The sequence below is a fragment of the Rhea americana genome, unplaced genomic scaffold, assembly GCF_003343005.1.
Source record: "Rhea americana isolate MKP2758 unplaced genomic scaffold, rheAme1 scaffold_45, whole genome shotgun sequence".
Classification (NCBI taxonomy): Eukaryota; Metazoa; Chordata; class Aves; order Rheiformes; family Rheidae; genus Rhea; species Rhea americana.
This window is the reverse complement of record NW_028186590.1, coordinates 1,372,606-1,392,179: the sequence shown is the minus strand read 5'-3', so window position 1 is coordinate 1,392,179 and position 19,574 is coordinate 1,372,606. Positions and strand designations below refer to the sequence as shown.

General features: G+C 39.4%; 1 protein-coding gene across 3 annotated transcripts in view; it reads right to left on the bottom strand.

Annotated features, from left to right (window-relative positions):
• COL19A1 (collagen type XIX alpha 1 chain) overlaps positions 1–19,574 on the bottom strand; it is a 213,410-nt gene that overhangs the window by 155,518 nt on the left and 38,318 nt on the right. For 2 of the 3 annotated variants that reach the window (XM_085316027.1, XM_085316029.1), the window contains exons 9-10: positions 19,079–19,141; positions 5,973–6,026 (exon numbers count right to left, since the gene is read on the bottom strand). In XM_085316027.1, the coding sequence (XP_085172153.1) occupies positions 5,973–6,026; positions 19,079–19,141 (117 nt within the window). The remainder of the gene's footprint in view (positions 1–5,972; positions 6,027–19,078; positions 19,142–19,574) is intronic. The other variant, XM_085316028.1, reaches the window with a different exon arrangement.

Here is a 19,574-nt window from a genome sequence, read left to right as displayed (position 1 = left end):
CACATCACCTAGCATTCAGGCCATAAATAAACTTTTGCTTTGGAACTTCATTGTCATGTTATTATAGATCCAGAAGCAAAGAGAAGGACTTGAGTTGTTTGGATGAGTGACAYAAGAAGTACAGGAAACAGAAAAATCTCAGCTGCACAGGGGCAAATCAAAATCAGTTTGTCCAAACCTACAAAAAACTCAGGAAAACAAGCGGAGAGAAAGAACTCCCTATAAATCAAAACAAGGAGTTCTGGTGGCCTTTTTTTATTCATTTGTTTTTCCTCAGAAAAGTCTGAGAACACATTTTTAAGGCTGGAAYAGTTGATCTTCCAGTCATGGTTCAAAGTGTACACCTGCCTTAAGCTGTCAGACTGTTGTGAAGACCTAGAAGTATACTACAAAAGGAGGATCCAACACACGATACACTTTGTGCAGTCTAACCATTTTGGCGCTGGAAGAGTGGCAAGACTAATCCTKTTTTCTCCTGATGAAAAACACAGCAGTAAAGTATCTATATAAATCCCCTTGTACATGCTATGGAAAGGAGTTGCACAAATGCTATCTCTAAGAAAGCAATAGGACTGCAATAAAGGAGAAGACTACCAGGCTCACCAACCAAGTCCTGTTAGCATTCCAGCATGATGCGAACATCAGAGAAACAAAGTTTTTTTTTTTTTTTTTTTTTTTTTTTTTTTTTTAATAGGAAATATTCCCCAATGCACCAACCAACCTGGCTTAGCATAAATCAGTGGTGTAACCCACTACTGGGCAACACAGATCTATAAAGACCATTCCTAACAGCAATCAGTTCTCCATAACAAGGTTTGTCTAACCCTTAGATCAGAGTTTCCTAATTTGTGGAACTTCATCTGAAGCAGATAGGCAATTGCCATCTCACACTCCAGGCACTCCAATCAACTCAAACCTCCACTTCAGGGACAGGTTTGATTTCAGGATGTTTATTCTCAGGCCATGAAGCCAGCACTCTGGCTGCAGTGCAATTATGGCTTCACAAGTGTATTCAGAGAAAACTTCATTTGCTAATCATCCAAGAATAAGTTTGCTAACAGAAAGCATCCCATCTTGCACACACGATTTTATCTTATAAAAATGATCCAATTTACTGTAACATTCAGGTTTTTCCTGTGTCATGACTTGATAAATACATTAAGACATCCCCCAGAAGACTGAGCTACCAATCAGTCCTGACTGTAAGAAGGGGATTATGACAATATAATCCTTATCTTCAGGAAGTCTACAAATGAAGTGARTTTCCTCCCAAGAGTGAGCTGTTATCCTCTTGTTTTTTTAGAACTGTAAACTAACACCTCTTCTCCTCCGATRCTTACTAGAACTTCTATTTTCCTAAGATCCACTATTTAAAAAATATCTCATAAGAAAGTGTCCCGAAAAAGGGCAGTAAAGAAGGGACTAGGTMGTTAGATATCAACTAGAGAGTCATATTGTGATGGTGTTCACGATCCACTGTGTTGTGAAAATATCTGTTTTTAGGAGCTTAAGTTAGGGCTCTGAAGGGACCGCATTTGATTCCGAATCTGCAGATCAGTCATCAGCGCTATCAGACTGACTGCTTTTGCCCTGAAGGCAGATGAGAGGACTAGCATGTTAATGGCGGGGAGAGGTGTTCTGTCAGAGGAAACCTTACTTTCTTCTTTGGCAGCTGACAAGAGCTGTAGTAGAAGAAGTAGTAGGTCTGCAGAACTACCATTTGACAAATAGCATATAATAATGCCATCTGTACTTTCTTTTGGGTGTCAAGGCTATTCAAAGCTTCACCCCAGAATCTTTCAAAACTTAAACTTTGTTCTCCATCCTAGCCCACAGCAGGTCAAACCTCTCAAATGGCAGAACATCCCTAATAGTCTACACTACATTTAGACCTGCAACCATTACGCCTGTACAACTGTTGTACAACCACTGCAGCAACAGAAAATCATGTTGTTTGTATCAATGGCAACTATAATTTAGCTTGCAAATGACAAAAGGCCAAACAATACTTTTGACAATAGGCTGAAGATATTTGAGGTACACAATCTATTTTCACACTTTAGATCTCTAAAAGTCATGTCTATATATGATGCAAGTCTTACAGATTGCCCAGGAGATCCTCAGACTTCTCACTGTCTGCATGGATTTTGAAAACAAGATGACCATGGAACATTTTCCTGGGATGTAAGATTTTTTCAAGTAATTAGGATGTTTTAGATAGAATTGTTCTATCTTTAGTCTTCTGCTACAAGGATGTATACATTTGAACTAATCAGTTCTACAGAAACTGGCCTTTTAATAGCCAGGTTTATGTCATCCTAAGATAAACTTCTAAAATAGGTTGGATGAATTAAGCAATATGAGTAAGATCTGCCATTTATTTATTCTCTCAATCTTTCCACAGAAAGAACTATGGCAACAGAGTAATCCAGTGGATAGTTTCTGGACGCTTGATATAGTCCCCTTGCTCATTGAGGCATCAAACTGCATTTACATACATAATAAATGCATCATTTCTTTTTCCTAACTACTACTAATTAGTGACTCGGGGCACATCTGCACAAAGTAAAAAAGTRCAGGACACAAGAATGTAAGAATAGCCATATCACTCAAACAAGTGTCACATCTCTGTTAACAGAAAATGCCTACTGAAGTGTGTAAAAAGAGGTTAAGCAAATAGTGGTAATTTCTGAGAATGCTCTCCCAGCATTCCACGATCTGCAACTCAAGCTTCCTGAAACACAGGAGATACCTTTGTATGCAGTAGTCCTCAGAGGATTTTTCTTCCATTATTTTGTTCAGTTGTCTTTGAATCAATGTACATTTTTAGCATCCAGAAGATCCCAGAAAAAGGGAGCTTGAAAATAACAGACACCCCTAAATTCACCCAGCTCTGGAATCATATACATCAGCTCAGGGACAGAGCATATTTCACCACTCACAACACCAGGAAAATAAAGTAATTCTATCTCCAGAAAGGTGCTAGTAATTAGACATACTGCAGTACTGCTCAAGCCTGCAGTAGCTGAGTGTCTGTATTTCAACTTATTCACCTAGCTATGCGTGCATAAAATATTTAGACCATTCTTTTTTGTTTGCTGCTTTTTAAAACATTTTTATTCTTGACAGTTTCAGATTTCATGTAGTTCATATTTAATTTGCARCAATGATTTGGCTTTTTTATAGTCTGGATTAAAAAGAAGAGTTATAACGTGCAAGAAAAGTACAGCACTTTGATATTAAATATGTTCTGACTSTTGAGCCTTGTGTAAACTAACAGTGGCTTTGGGATTTGGACTGACAATGAGTCTGCAAGGCACTAAGCAAAAAAACCAAACAGCATTAACCATGGAAACTGGGTAGAATGCAGAATGTAATAACAACTTGTACTGGAAAAACTACATCACTTGATGATTTTAAAGATAACATTACAGAAGGAGCTACAGAAAGATCCAAGGGAAAACATTACTCTAATTTAATTCTAGAGCTATCTAATTCAATCTGCAGTGCTTTACTATGGCTCTTCCTGCTAGTTCATGCATGGGAATACAAAAGCGTAAAAACTGTCCAGCTGGACCAAATCAAAGGTTTTGCTAGTCAAGTACATGTCTACAACTGTGACAGCAACAAATACCAGTGGAAAAGTATAATAACAAGGCAACCATAGAGCGATACTTCTCCAGGGTGTTTCCTCTTCAGCAACTTGGGGCTCCAGAAATTCCAGAGAACCAGCACTATCTGTCTGTGTTTGACACTTTCTATGTATTTTTATTCCATTAACTTTCTAATCATTTTTCAACACATCAAAGTCTTGTGGCAGAGAGCTCCAACTTTAATCACATTATAGAAGAAGGATCCCTGGTGATCCTYTCTGAACTTTCTATCTGATAGATTTGACATCCTAGTTTTCACACCTAAAAAGAGRGCAAAATAAATAAATAAAATCTCTACTACTCTTTCCCATTCCACTCATGATTTTACAGACCACAGAATGTAACATACTTCTTCTCAGATGTGCCTCTTCCAGATTGAAGTCTGCATTGTCACTCCTTAACTGGAAGATGCCTAATGCTCTTGATTACCCCTGACACCTCCTCTGAACTTTTTCCAATACTCTTTATTTCCACTTTGAGATGTGGGAAACAGAACTGCATAGAGWATTCAAGATGCAGCACAATATGGTTTTATTAGTAAGTGACTTCATCAAGATGTTTTTGCTTTGTTCYCTATTCTTTTCCTAATCTTCCCTAAATTCCATTTGTTTATTCAGCTAGTACTTCATAGGGAGCTATAATTCCAAGATTATTTTCATAAACAGTAACAGTAAGCTCAGAGTCCAACATGGAATGTGTAAGATTTGGATTGCATTTCTCTCTATCTGTATCACTTTACAACTACTTACACTAAGTTTTATATACCACTTAATCATGCATTCCCTCAATATTGCAAGGTCCTTTGAAAACCTYTGCAGCCTGCTTTCAACTTTACCGTCCTATTTAACTTAGCATCAGCAACAAATATCATTTTATCCCTTCTATTTTGTGGTGCTAGCTCCCATTATCAACAAAAATGTAATTTGAGAAGGAAATAGTGCATGAAAATGAAAGGTAGTTTTGTAATTCTATATCCTATTAATTATAGTTTTTAAACTTGACAGTTACAATGAAACTCTACGTGCTTTTGTACTTAGAAACCTAGATAATTACTAAATAAATTAAACTCCCTGCCATTACTRAAACGGTGCATACACTTGAAACTGGTATGTCAACCAATGAATAGTGTGATATGGAAATTCTGAACCTCTCACAGCAGCAGCCACCTTMAAAAGGTGTATTAAAAAGGAGTATTTGTTTATGACAATGAAAGAACTGGAGCTTRAAGCACATTATGAGGAAGACTCCACACGGACAGAATTGAGGGATGAGGAATTATATTGTGATACTAAAGACATCACAACAAAAATCTGTACAATGCACTAACATGTGTAACTGACAAGTCTTATTCATTTTTCTCTGCATATACAAAAAATCTGGTATTTATTCAAACTCTTATTATGGAACAATAACAACAAAAAACACATGGGAGGCCTAATGATTAGAAACTCCACTCATATGCTTTTTCCTCAGGCAGGGACTTCTGTAYTGAAGATGCTGGATTTTAGACCAGTAGATTTTCTCTATCAAATACGRGTAACTAGTCCTGAACTCAATACACCTGTATAACTGCCTTAATTTGCACAGGGACAGTGAATGAAACAAAYTGAAATTATTCTCTTGAATACATAAGCCAATATGCTTTCTCACTCATGGCTATTTCCAAGCTTTAGCTTACAAACAAGTGGTGTTGACCCGAAAGCTCTGACAAGTAGACTGCTGAGAGCCCTTTCCCAGGCTTGCAGTCCATAAACTGCACAATTCAATGAATTATCAGGGAGTCAAAGAGCAGAGTATGGGTAGCAGTGTCCTTTACTCCTGCTTCCCTCTTCAAGGCTGAGGTTTCTCAACCAGAGCAGGGTGGGCTCCCCCAAGCAGASCTGCAGTGAGTCCAGAGATCAGGCCAGCCTGGTGCTCCACAGCAGCCAGGGAGGAGGACAACGTTCCCACTGGGGGGCTGCTACGTGGCTGTAGGTCCAGGTATCACCACCTGCTGTGGTGATGTCCTCTTCATACCAAGTCAGCTCTCCATATGTGGGGTGCCAGGAAACACTTTCCTTCTGCTCTGCCCACTGGAGTGGCTTCCTTTGGTTATGCACAACCCCAGGAAAACCCTAGGCACAGCTATGCAGAATACTACTGGTCTGAGCAGCTCTTCCAATATGCTGCAAAAATACGGCAGCTCCCATAAGGGAAGAGGTTAGCTTTTTAAGGATAGAAATGTTCCAGCCTCGCACTTCTGTTCATAAAAATAGATAAATTACTGATACAGTGAACATTTCATTGTGACTCATATTATATGAAAATACATGAATATACCTTTTCTCCAGGAAGACCAGCAACACCATCCTGTCCTTTGGCACCCATTTCACCCTACAAAATAAATTATTCAGTTAGAAGTTCTAAAACTTCTGATATTATTAACTACTGCTCAGGTCACATCTGATTCCATCTGAATCTAAGTAAAAACTTTTACTGTGAGGGTGTCTGAGTCCGAGCACCAGAGTAAGTCCCCCAGATTGGTTGTTGGAGATATTCAACAGCTGATTAGACGTGGTCCTGGGCAACCTGCTCTAGGTGATCYTGCTTAAGTAGGGGAGAGTTGGACTAGATGATCTCTAAAGGTCCTTTCCAACCTCAACTATTCTGTGACTCAACAGAAAAACATTTTCTACCTCTACAGATCTATTTATCATGCATGAGTGGAGTGCAGAGCAGGATGCCATATATGTAACACCAAAACCAGACAAAAATAAACACATTTGAAAACATTAAGAAAGTCAATTTGTGCCTCATCTGACAAATATTTGCACATATACATTTCCTTATAAAGTTCTGCTGATTTTTAGGGAATTCATTGAGATCGTAAAGTTGAGCCAAGCGGATATATTTCATGGGGTTGTGTGTTCTACTCTGAGAAAACTTAACATACAATAAAGAGTTCTTCRGTCTAAAAGACACAGGCACATGATATTTTAAAATGACATTGTTTAAACCCACTCCCTATCCCAAGAAAAAAACACAAATTCCAAATTGTAAGCAGTCTGTGAGAAAGTTTTAGTCCTAGGAAGTGTATCACTGATGGATCAGGAGACTTACGGAATTTTCTAGCAGCTGTAAATCAGACCATAAGTCTTAAATATGATTGAGGAAAACATCGAACAGAAATATTGCTTAATAATGTCAAGTATTAGAGTTACAAATCTTAAAATTAAAAAATATGGGAGTACATTAGAGAAAGATAATGAAAGCACTGAAACTAGATTATATTCTTTGATTAAAAGACCCATAAAAAACCCTTAAATTTGTGCCAAGGGGAGAAAAATCCCTGGCAAACAGAAAATACTACAGCCTTTCTCACAGTAATCCAATTCTTTCTGAAGAGAACCTTACTGATTTGAAAAGACTTAACTATCAAACTGTTTTCTGAGTGAAAGGGTTGCATAAATAAGCACAGTGGATCCACAACAAAACAACAAATAACTGATTTTTAAAATAGAATGTAAACCTGTATTTGAYGGCCAAATCCAAAACTGGAAAACCCTGCTAAGAAATTAGTGCCCAGGACACCTAAACTCACGAAGTGCCTCATTTTTAAATAGGACAGTCCTGGAAACTTACAATTCTGATCCTCAGCATATGCAGAAACATCTCAATATTTGGCAAAATTCATAAACTTAGTCAATAAATCTGCTCTGTAATAATAAATGTCAACTCCTCTGATGATTTTTCCAAATGAGCAACATACCATGGTGTAGTGGCCACTTTTTTTTGTCCATCTGAAACACACAGGACAGAGATTCTTGATTCAACAGCCTAACACAACACTTGCAGGGTGGGCATGGTCGGTCCCCTCTGCAGCCTGCGGTACGTCAGCCTGGGCCACCGATGCCCAGTGTCGGCACACTGCCTGTTGCGAGTTCTCAAACCGTTTCCAAGTTCAGAAGCAGAACATTAAGAAAGGCAAAGTGAGCTGCATCCCACCAACCAGGTCCCTCGCCTGAGAGGAAGGAGATGTGGCTCCTATTCAGATGACTATATGCACATTTTACATGAGACAATCTCCATGTAAAGTGCCTAACTATTTGCTAAATTACAACCAGGCCTCTCCATCAGATTTAAAGTGATTTATGTAATTATGGTACAGTAACATCAGCTTGGTATCTTAGAATACAACCACCGCTGTTAGCTTTAAAACAATCATACCTGAAAGATCTTCATAGACAGAATACCATGAATAGTCTTATTTTGTCAGTGTAAATGTAATATTTCTGTTCCAAAATGAAGTTATTAAACCTACTGAAATTTTAAAAAGAAGAAATGAAATTGGCAAGGAGACCCTAAATAAGTACCCAACACTATCTGCTATATCCCAGAATGCCCATTACAAAATATTTAATCCATGTGTAAAGGAATGATTTATAATATTTGTCTTTCTTCAGCATTCCCTCTGGACTACCACTGAGCAGTTGCTGACTCACTGCACTACCTGCAGCAAACTATATTGTGAAGTGCTTAACTCTCCACTCTATTCTGGATTGCACTCCAGGATTAGGCCCTGACAGTTTAAAATTGATTTTTGTCTCTAGCCTCACGGAAAAAAAGAAAATAACAAGCTGCTAAGAGTCAAGTTTCCTTGCTACCTTTCTCTAACAGCAAAATGATATCTCCTAATGACTATCACCTTAACTTTGAAATAAGCTGTCATATCCTAATACTATTGTTGTTGCTTCTCTACTATCCATAAAACCAATCCATCCCTCCTTACCATCCATTTCAATTTCTGAAAATCCACTCATAGAAACTATCACATGTAACTGCATCTACACAGCCTGGCTCAAAACTCCTTTGCTTATAACATGTGAGCCAAGCAAATCAATCAAAACAAGCAACACCTGGGTGTAGAGCACCATTCTATCCAAAATTTTAATCCACTCACCAGAAATAACAATATTTAGGAGGAGCATGTGGGACACTTTGTATGTCCTATTCTTTTCAAATATTGGAATGGTCCTTAATATAGCTATGCTAAGTTAATCCTATCTCAAAGCAGAATAAAATCTTATGGGYGTGAATGGCATAAACCCACTAGCAGTATGAGAGATAAAGAAGCAGGAATGCCCCCGGTTACCTTATCTAATCACCAACAGAATGACTGCTATATCTATGCACACTCTGTTCCCTTATGCCACTGTCAACTATTTTAATAGACCAGAAGCACTCTGCTACATTCAGCAGTGTATTTTTACACACTCTATACTCTAAAATTATGCAGCCTGCTATATGTGTCAGGAAGTCTTTAGAATATATGACTTACTAAYTAGTTAACCAAGGTAAATTTACACCACTTTTTCATAACTGCTGATGGACTCCCTCTCGAAGACTTGAATACAGTTATTTTCCATAGCAAATTCAACCATGAACTTATGCTTCTATCTCATAACTCTGATTTTAATAATCACAGCAAGAAAGGTACTAGTTTTTCATGCTTTTATTCAATTAGCTTAAAGATTAGATACTACCTGTTGTATAAYCCATAACAGTTACTGAACATTCATAGACGCAGCCTGACAGAATGAAAAGAAAAAAGTGACTTTTTTTTTTTCATTTACATAATGGTATTTTCCTTTGCTTCTGCAGATCTCAGAGTGCTTTACAGAAGTAAACAAGTATGATTTTCTTTTTATTACATTCACGATACCAAAGGTATAGAGGTGAGAGGAAAAAACAGAGTTCCTGACCTCCAGACTACTCCCTAGATAAACCTCTTTTGTGCCTTAATAAGAGTATACTAACTACAGATGTACTTATGAATTTAARTATATAAATAAGTAAGAATGAGAATAAAGAATTGTGTTTGCTTAGAACTACCAAAACCAACAGAAATACACACTGCCAGAAGGTAGTCACTCCTGAATACTAATTCACAATTAAAGCCCATCTGAGTCTCATTTTCTGCTAGGTCAGGGTTAAAGAAACAAAATCTTAAGGAAGAAGTTTTAAAATTTAGTATGTTAGGTACGAGAATAAACGGCTAATGAGTAGAAATCCAGAGGAAGATTTTTAGATACAAATCTCTTATGTACATTTGCAAATCTTGTTCTTTAGGTTACAAGAATCGGTGACAATAACAGATGCTGAGAATTAAGAAYTGTGGAATAATTAATTTACCTCCCTTATAATGTCCTTCTCCTTCCAAAAACACCTCATTACCTCTAGTGAGACTGGACTGCTGATACCATCATATAAAAATAAATCTGATATATTAACATAAATGGAACTTGCATGTTTTGTTATTGTTTACTAGGGGAGAGGTTCACAAAATATTCAAATCAAATACACTGATAGTGATGAGAAACCCTGTGATGCACAAAGGTAAAAATCAGACAAACTGAGGTCATTCGCTTCTAATTTGGGTTTATTTACCCACTAAAATGTCAGTCAGATAAACCTATTGCCTTTCTGATATAGCAATACTTCACTGCCTCTCCCTTACACATTCTTAGTTTTCATCACAACAGTGATTATGAAGTCCATAATCTTCAGAACTGAAAGCAAACAACATGAAGACAGGGGCAGGTTCCCCACACCATCCAACCCTGATGGGAGGCAGACTCTCCTTTGGATTAAAAGGCATTACAGACCACTGCCTGCTCTACCTTAAAGGATCCATGAGAAATGACAAAATTTTGATACCCATGAGACCCTTAGAAACCCTGACACTCCAACTCCTACATGACTCCTGCCAGTGGCGCAACAGAACCATTAAGGAACTATTAACTTCCAGATGCTTTGGTATCTTTATGCAATGGTATGAATAGTATTTGACATGGCCTGTATTAGATGTATAAAATACTTTTTCTGTGAAATTTTAAATTTCTTACTACTTCGTGCAAAAAGTAATTAGACAAGGAGACCCTACTGTTCCCCATATGACCACCCAGCTTTGAGTCAAGTTACTCCAGGCAGTGATGGAATATTCAGGAGAGTGCCTGTATGCCTCTCCTGAGCAACAGAAGACATTCAGTACATAGGGAAGATCCGAACCTAACTCACAACTCCTGAAGACAAAAAAAAAATAAGAAAATAGCTAACCAGCAGCAACCAACAATGCAAAGAATGTCTTACTTCACCTCAGAAGATTACAAGGAACAACTACCTTCTACTGCCAAAAAGGAAGCAATGAGAAATTGTTACTGTTTTTGAGATGCAGGCCATCCACCAGGAAAAATGAAATTATGTGAACAAGCTTCAGAGATGAGACTTTCATTCTCGGAGTTATAAATCATCTCAAACCTTTAAAAAAGAAATCAAGTTGAGACTGTTGTAAGTGCAATACACAATTTCACAATGGTCATTCAAAATTGCTCGGTTAAGTAAAAGAACCCCAAAACCACTTCAAGAGAGGTGAGAACTATSGAACTCTAAATCCTTTTTACCGGTTCTGGAAATGTACTAAAGGAAATCTGCCATCCCTCATATCTCTACCCATGACGGGGAGAGAAAATAGAGAAAAGATATTCAGGGCTCCGAGAACCATCTAGCTCAGTCTCGTACAAAAGAGTAACTTGATTTCCCTACACAACGCTAATCACGTACACCTGCAAGAACTGTAAACTAGCTACAGGGAAATAAATCCTTAGCAGGTCTGACTCACCAGTGACCAACGATATCTGAATGCTGCAGAAGCGACAACAATTTCATAAGCTGATGAGCACTAACAATATGACCGTGGTACTATAGCTTATGAGGCAAACACATTGTAGCAACACTCTAAAATAGGAGCGTGAGCTTTAAGCCTACTGTTGGGATTTTCTACTAGGGGTAACGATGAAAATTCTTTTCAACAGAGGCCAAGATACTTATTGAATAGTGCACTTAAGCCGTAGCACATTTTCCAGAACGTGACATCTTGCAAACAGTAGGATGGCTACTACATTTTTGACAAGGTTTATTTTGATCGTAAGTGGACCRTGTGGAAATTCAGTAGGCTGACATGAAAAGAAAATGTTGCTGTAAACTTTCCATCCTAAGTTTTCATAAGCCAAGCCAAATTCTTAACGAGAGCGCAGGCAGCAAATGTTTCTTCAAATGATAATGGAATCTGCCAAACTGCCTTCTATCTGAAGTGGAAACAATTTTACACATCTGACACCACTTGCAATATTACACTTGAGATCACTTTGTTACATTGATTCAGAGTGTTTCAAAAGCAATTGACCTTTACTTCTTTGTGCCATTCACCCATTATTCAAAGCACCTGTTGTAGAACCAGAAATTACATGCTAGTAGCAAATACAAAATACAGTACCTGTTTCCTTTATCATACATTATTATTGCAGAATCATGTACAGCAAGAATAACCTGAAGCCRAATGTTCTGATAGAATGACAAGTGACTACCATTTAACAAATTATAGTCTTTTCTCATGTAAAATCAAAAAAMCTTTTTTWAAATGTACTTTATTTCAACACCTATATTTGCACTTTAAGAGACAAAATAATTTAAAACATATTTACATTGTGATATGGAACTGAATTAGTAAGATACATTAGCATATAATCTTGAAAGCAAAGTCTACAAGGAATTTGAGAGAAGGAAAATATTCTAAATGGAGTCCCGAAGGTGGAAGAGGGTTTTGTACTTATCAGATCATGATTTCAGTATTAAGATAAAAGCCGATGAACTCAGTAAATACAATGGATGCTARCAATTTGGCCCAGAGCACCCACTGCTAGAGTACCACATTACAATACTGTTCTTGTCCACAATGGGGACGTATTAGTTCGGATAAAACAAGGAGCTTCTGTCAGTTCTTAAACGCTCCTGAACCAAAATTCGAGTTTTGATTTTGTAAGATTTGATTARGTGAATTATCTTTCCTGTTTTCATCGCTGCATTTTTGTGTATGCCAATAGCATCAGAGAAGTCCAGTTAAAAAAATATGTATTACCAACGAGAAAGAAATACTAGCACTCTCTCTAAAGAGAGTTGTTGCCAGTAAACATTGTACTGGGAACAGCTTCCAAAAGTGATAAATTGGAAAGCAAAAGGGTTAATATAGAGAATGCATCCTTTATACTAGAACTGTCTAAKGTCAGAAACAGTCCCTATAGAAGATCAGGTAAGCTAAAAAGTACTAGTTTAAAAACCAAATGTACACACAGAGGAACAGTTCTCATGATTGCAGAATGGTTAGAGAAGTATTTAGATCTGGTTAAAAAACTAATTCGGAAGTGTCAGTTGACAAACATGACAGATTCAGATTCAGAGGAGTGGCCATCCCAAAGCAGAGCTGCAGAAACGCTCTTTCTGCAGCATCCCTCGAGCCTTCCCCAGGCCACGGCAGAGCAGCGGCGAGTGCCAAGCCCAGGAGATGCCTTCTCTGTCTTTCCCAGCGGGAGGCTGCGGCCCCGGCCCCGGCCCCGGCCCCGGCCTGTGCCCATCCCCGTGGCGGGCCCCTCTGGGCGGCGGTGCCCCCTCCTGCCCCCGGCAGCCGCCGCCGGGCAAACAATAGCGCTTTGTGTGCGCGGGGCGGGGCGGGGCGGGGCCGCTGCCCCCCTGCCGCGGGCAGCGCCGGGCACCGAGCAGCCGGCGCGGGGGACAGGGGTGAAGGGAAACCGCGGCGGAGGGGGAAAAACACTCCCCCCCCCCAAAACACTGCATTCCTCCTGGCAAGGAGCTCGGGGTGCTGCGACTCTCCGCAACCCTCCCCGCTGCGCCCGGAGGACAAACCGCCTCCGAATACTGCAGTGGTGAACATGATACCAAAGGACAGGGGTGTACATCTGCACAGAGGTTTTTCAGCGAAAATAATTTAAACTGTATTAACAATGAGAGTTTTCTATATTAAATAGGCTGTTTGGACTAATACACTGTTAACACGTTAGCAGGACTAACAATAAACTCTTAGCTCTGTATACAGTGTTCCCTTCTGCCCATTACAAGATATGAGTCAACCAAGTACGCTGACAGCTCCTAACTGGGAAAAACCCTACGTCACCACTCTTAGCCAAGTGTATTTTACCCAAGAATTTTTTTTATTGTTGTTCAAGAAATTTTTTGCTTTCATGAATTTCAACTTCTAGATCCCTGTCTGAGCCAAATCTCCAAATTCTTTTTAGATTTGCTTTGTAATAACCTCTGTAATGAAAATCAGTCCACAAAGGAGCCATTCTCAAGGCTGCATAACAGAATAAATATGCCTCAAATGCACTGAATCTGGRTTATAAGAGGAATGACAGAGAAAGAAGAAATGAACACTAGCAAGAAAAACAGATGGAAAGGGCAGTCAGACACGTTCTTTGTGCTCTCTAAATTCTTTTCTCTTATCATGGTATTATAAATATTTTCCTAATGTGGCAATATATTACAGAAACTTATTCCTACCAATCTTAAAACAGCCGTTCAAAAGTATTTTTCTTCATTTAAAATATAAATGAACAAAACATGCTCCAAGAGCAATAAAATTCTCTATGGTGTGCATCAGTAGACACAGTAATGTTGAACACACTCTGCCTCTGGTTTCTTGCTTCCTATCCTACTTAAAGTATTAACCAAGATCTATTAACATAGCTTAGGCTGGGCTATTATTATACTAAAAAATTAATTCTCTTTGGATTTCAATTTAAAACCATTTGTGAACATAAGGTTTACTTAAAGTAAATGAAAGAAAAAAGATATCCCACAATTACTTCAGTAGCCTGTTTGCTATAGTTTGTATATTCGATAAACAAACAATTGTTCAAATTACTGCCATYCATATTCTCTTTTTCTGAAATATTTCTACATATTGAGGAAAAAACAAGACATTCACATGATGATCAGAAGACATCAGCAAATCACAAAAAATTTGCTTACTACGAGGCTGATGTCTATATGTTATGCTGACTCAGCAGAATGTGGAAATGTAGTTCTGGAGAACATCTACCAAAACATATTAAATCACAGGAGAGTTCCATCTGACTTCTGACCACTTGAAACTTGAGAAATAACACAATTCCGTTACTTGTTACTTGTTACTTGTTACTTACATTACAGTAGGAGCAACAAAGAATATTTTTCCGTGAAAACCTAAGTTCTAAACCTAGCTGCTGCTACCTCTCAGTTTTCATCCAATAGAAAAAAGCTATCAGGTAGTCTAAAATGTCTAAGTGTTGAGGGCTGAAACCAGTAAACAGTAAAGTTGGTACTGGCGACTTTTTGAGTCTTAGTTATTCAGACATTAAAGAATAGGAGGTTGTCYCCTTACAACCATAGCTATGGGCTCGAGATCTTCCAGCAGATATCCCAAAGAGCGAACACTACTGAATCCAAACTTGCATGAGAAATAAAAGGGACAGGGACTACTGTCCTTGAGGCAGTTCCTCCTACAGAAAGAGGGGTACATGGTATCAAGTCTGGCAGACTTGAAGCAAGGCAGACTTGAAATAAAGCAGCTCCTCTGCCCATGAAMCTCCTCAAAACCAATAGATATTTTGACTGTTAACTGAAGAAATCTTCTCAGAACATTGTAAAGAACATATAATGGAAGATGGGTCATACAAAAAGGATGGTCACCAACACAAATGGAGTAATTTTGATCAGCAATGCTCTTGGACATCAAGGGGATAGTTTACCACAGATACATCAATATTTATGTGAAAGTCTGTTCTTGTGAAAATATGGCAAAATTAGGGTCCATGTTATGCCCCAGTCTTTGGCACAGACCACATTCAGCGGTATGTAGATGAACTCTGCCAAATGCACAGCAAAAAGTGGAAAGAGCAATCATGCTTTGTACTGGTAATAGTTTAGATACACCAGAACAGATAAGACACAATCTGATCTTAGGGACAACTATCATAGAATCATAGAATCAGTAAGGTTGGAAGGGACCTCTAGAGATCATCTAGTCCTACCTCCCTGCTCAGGCAGGGTCACCTAGACCATGTCAGACAGGGCTGCATCCAGGTGGGCCTTGAAGATCTCCAGAGAAGGAGACTCCACAGCCTCTCTGGGCAACCTGGGCCAGGGCTCCATCACTCTCACAGGGAAGAAATTCCCCCTCACGCTCAGGCAGAATTTCCTGTGCTTCAATTTCTGGCCATTGCCTCTTGTCCTGTCACACGGGACAACTGAGAAGAGTTTGTCCCCATCCCCTTGACATCCTCCCTTCAGGTACTTATACACACTGATAAGATCCCTCCTAAGTCTTCTCCTCCCCAGGCTAAACAGGCCCAGCTCTTGCAGCCGTTCCTTATAGGGCAGGTGCTCCAGCCCTCTGATCATCCTCGTAGCCCTACGCTGGACTCTCTCCAGTCCAGCTCCATGTCTCTCTTGTAGTGGGGAGCCCAGAACTGGACAGATGAGGCCTCCCTAGGGCTGAGGAGAGGGGCAGGATCACCTCYCTCGACCTGYTGGCAACASYCTTCCYAATGCACCCCASAATACCATTGGCYTTSTTGGCCACAAGGACACATTGCTGGCTCATGGTCAASTTGTCATCCACCAGCACTCCCAGGTCCTTCTCGGCAGAAGGACCAGGTCAGCCCCAGCTTGTACTGGTGCCTAGGGTTATTTTTCCCCAGGTGCAGGACTCTGCACTTGCCCTTGTTGAACCTCAGGAGGTTCCTCTCCACCCAACTCTCCAGCCTGTCCAGGTCTCTCGGAATGGCAGCACAGCCCTCTGGTGTACCAGCCACTCCTCCCAGCTTGGGATCRTCAGCAAACTTGCTGAGGAGGCACTCTGTCCTCTCATACAGGTTGCTGATGAAAAAGTTGAACAGGATGGGASMCAGTCCTGAGCCCTGGGGGATGCCACTAGCCACAGGCCTCCAACTAGACTGCACACCACTGATGACAACCCTCTGAGCTCTGCCTTTCAGCCAGTTCTCAATCCACTTTATGTTAGGCTGTAAGAGAAGAGCAATTTGGGGGGCAGAAATATAGCCTAATACCAAATTGTTTATGTAGACACTTTCCTACCCATCTCATAGCAACAATAAGAAATGTAAATTCAGTCATATATTCAAGTACTGTGGAAACTGGTATGAGAAAAAGTAAAATAAAGGGATGAGCAATGTTGTGACAAACCACAGACCAGAATTTTCCAAGAAAGATATTAAAACTAACAATAACTTGTTTTTACTTGGAGTTTAAATACACTTAGTCGGATGCTAATAATATGATTTAGAAGCCAAAGAAAATAATAAAAAAAGACAAGCTGAGCACAAGCAAGGTGAGAAATGAAGACTGAAGAACCATCAAACAACTCATCAAAATTCCTTCTTTTTGTGACTGAAAGTCTGGCCAGCTTGGTCATCATCAAGATGCAGCCCATTTCATATATAACATATTACAAAACATCTAACCACATTCTGTTACTTTCCTTTATATAACATGGCAGTAAGTTATATATCCTGTATTTCTGGAATGGTCTGGGGTCTTCCTATTACTGCCTGTCCCCCTCTAATTATTGATAAAACAAGGCCTTTGCTGAGGGCAAGTGCTATTGAAAACTTACACAAATGCAGAAGCAAAAGAAAATAGTACAAATGCCTCAGAGAAGATGGCATTCCCCTCTGCCATGGTAAGCCTTACCCATTCGCTTCCAAAGGTCAGCAGTGAGACCATTCCTGTAACCACATTGGTAACGTGACTCAAGATGCCAGAGATGCACCTTTCCATTGAATTGGTATGTCAAGAGATAGCACAGCCTGGAAGGTTGGACTGTAGAAACCATATAAGAAGGTAAAAATCGTACAGTGCAATTCCAGCCTTGGAAGTGCTTGGAGAACTCACACTGCACAGTAATAGGTAAGACTTATTTCAGCAAGAGAGACAGGAGAAGTGTTAATCTGCAAGTCTCTCTTCTGATTTGAATCCTCCAGTGGCACCTATAAAATAACATTTTTTATGTGGAAGATACCAAATGATGGAAAAGCTCTAAAACAATAATTTGTTTCTTACACACTGAAAACAAACAACTAAAAACCCTAGCAAGTACTAGTCAATTATATGGAAAGTTCACAATAAGCAGCTTTCTAGAGGTTTACCTCACCTTTGACTTTAATTTGCTGTTTCTTTTAATCGTGAATGTCAAGTTAGCATCACTAGGTCAAACCCCTGGATGTRCACAATCCTGCTCAGGCTCTGAAGATTCAGTGAAGTGTCAGAGCAGCTGCTGACCAACAGATCAAATTTGGACTTACATGTAGCAGGCCACTTTGAAAAAAAATCTGTGAGGTTTCTTTTGTAAGATGGAYTGGAGACCAGAACGGGAGGTAACAAAAGGCTCCCACACGCTTTGTTCAGAGGCACTATGTTTAGCACAGTAAATGTCACTAATTGGCCGCTGGATGGGACGGTAAAAAAAAAGTTAGACTTCTGAAGTGTCCTTTCTCATCTTAGTAGCAGTGACAGTCTAAATGGATCATGTCAGGAGCAGAAAAGCAGATTTCAAAATAAACACCAGGAAGCACTTTATACTGGTAACATAAGTAATTGTTCTATAKGCCAAGACCCAGGGTCAGCAATATTTGGTGATGATACTGGGAGACTGTCAGCAATCCCTTCTGATTCAGCTGGCCTAAAGAAGCTAAGGTACCCGAATCTTTTTTGATATTGTCTGTATCTTTTCCCTAAGGAAAAAAAATGAAATGTATGTTGGAGAAGAGGAGCTGGGGCGGGGGGGTGGGGGGGAGAGAGAAATTATCAAGAAATTTACTTAATTCCAACTGACTGTGTGGATAAGCCCCCTCAGAAGTGGACCGATTTCAGCCGGGCACTTCACTCCAAGCAACTGTTCCGGCTGTCTTCGCAAGCTATTTCGGCTYGCTTATTAAACGGTGTGCTCTAGCGCAGGATGCTAGATCAGGTGTCTCTTAACCGCTACATGAGGGCATTGCAGGTGCCTTCCTCTCGCACTATATTCCTGAACTCAAAAATCTTATCCACTGCCCTTCCTGCTGATTTGCCAAATTGGCCCCTCCTGGGACCCAGTAAAACCACACTCCTAGAGATGTCCTAATCCAGCATCCTCCAACCAAATACCAAGAAAACCCCAAGTTTATTAATAAAAAAAAAGTCAGGGTAAGCCATTATAGATCAAAAATATGGAATAGGTCCAATGAAAGCAATACCGACCGGCCTACTTTACAGGTTTGCCAACTCTCTGTTCACAACTAAGAAGATTTCAGGTAACAGCGATACCAAAGAATATACGTTGCTGAGGTCCTGTGGGGGATTCGTACGCTTCTCCCGATCGCTGAAAGGAGGGCCACGTCCGCCGAACCGCAGACTGGCTGGCAAAGGCATTAACCGATGCACAAAGACATTATTCCTTCAGGGAATAACACAGTCTGTAGGGTTTCTATTTAAGACAGAAGAAAACCAAACCAAATCAAAGTGAAGATGTGAGAGAACGAATGTAATTGATATTTTACCTTTTCACCTTTAACTCCTTTCTGGCCTGGCAAACCAGCTACTCCTGGTAATCCTGCTTCTCCCTGTTTTTTGTTATAAATAAATAAATAAATCAGCAAACAAACAGAAGCAGACCCAGAATATGTTACATACTGGGCTTTCCTAGTCTTAATCACRAAAGTCTAACGACACAAGTAAGTCAGAATAAATATGGCACAACATCTAGGAGAAAGATAAAAAAGAAAAACCCACTGTATAGAAAATCACTCATTCTCAAATAAAACCACTTACATTAAATAAAAGATGGTAAGAGTAATTTTCATTTTTATCATTAATCCTGTTATTTCACGTGTTCAAACCACGGAATCTTACAACTCTTTGTAACTCTAACTTTTAAAATAATCTAGAATGTTTTCTTCCCTAACTGGGAAATATAATGTTATATTTAATATATTACAATATACAATATATATATATATTTATTATGTATTAAATTACATATTTATCATTTACATT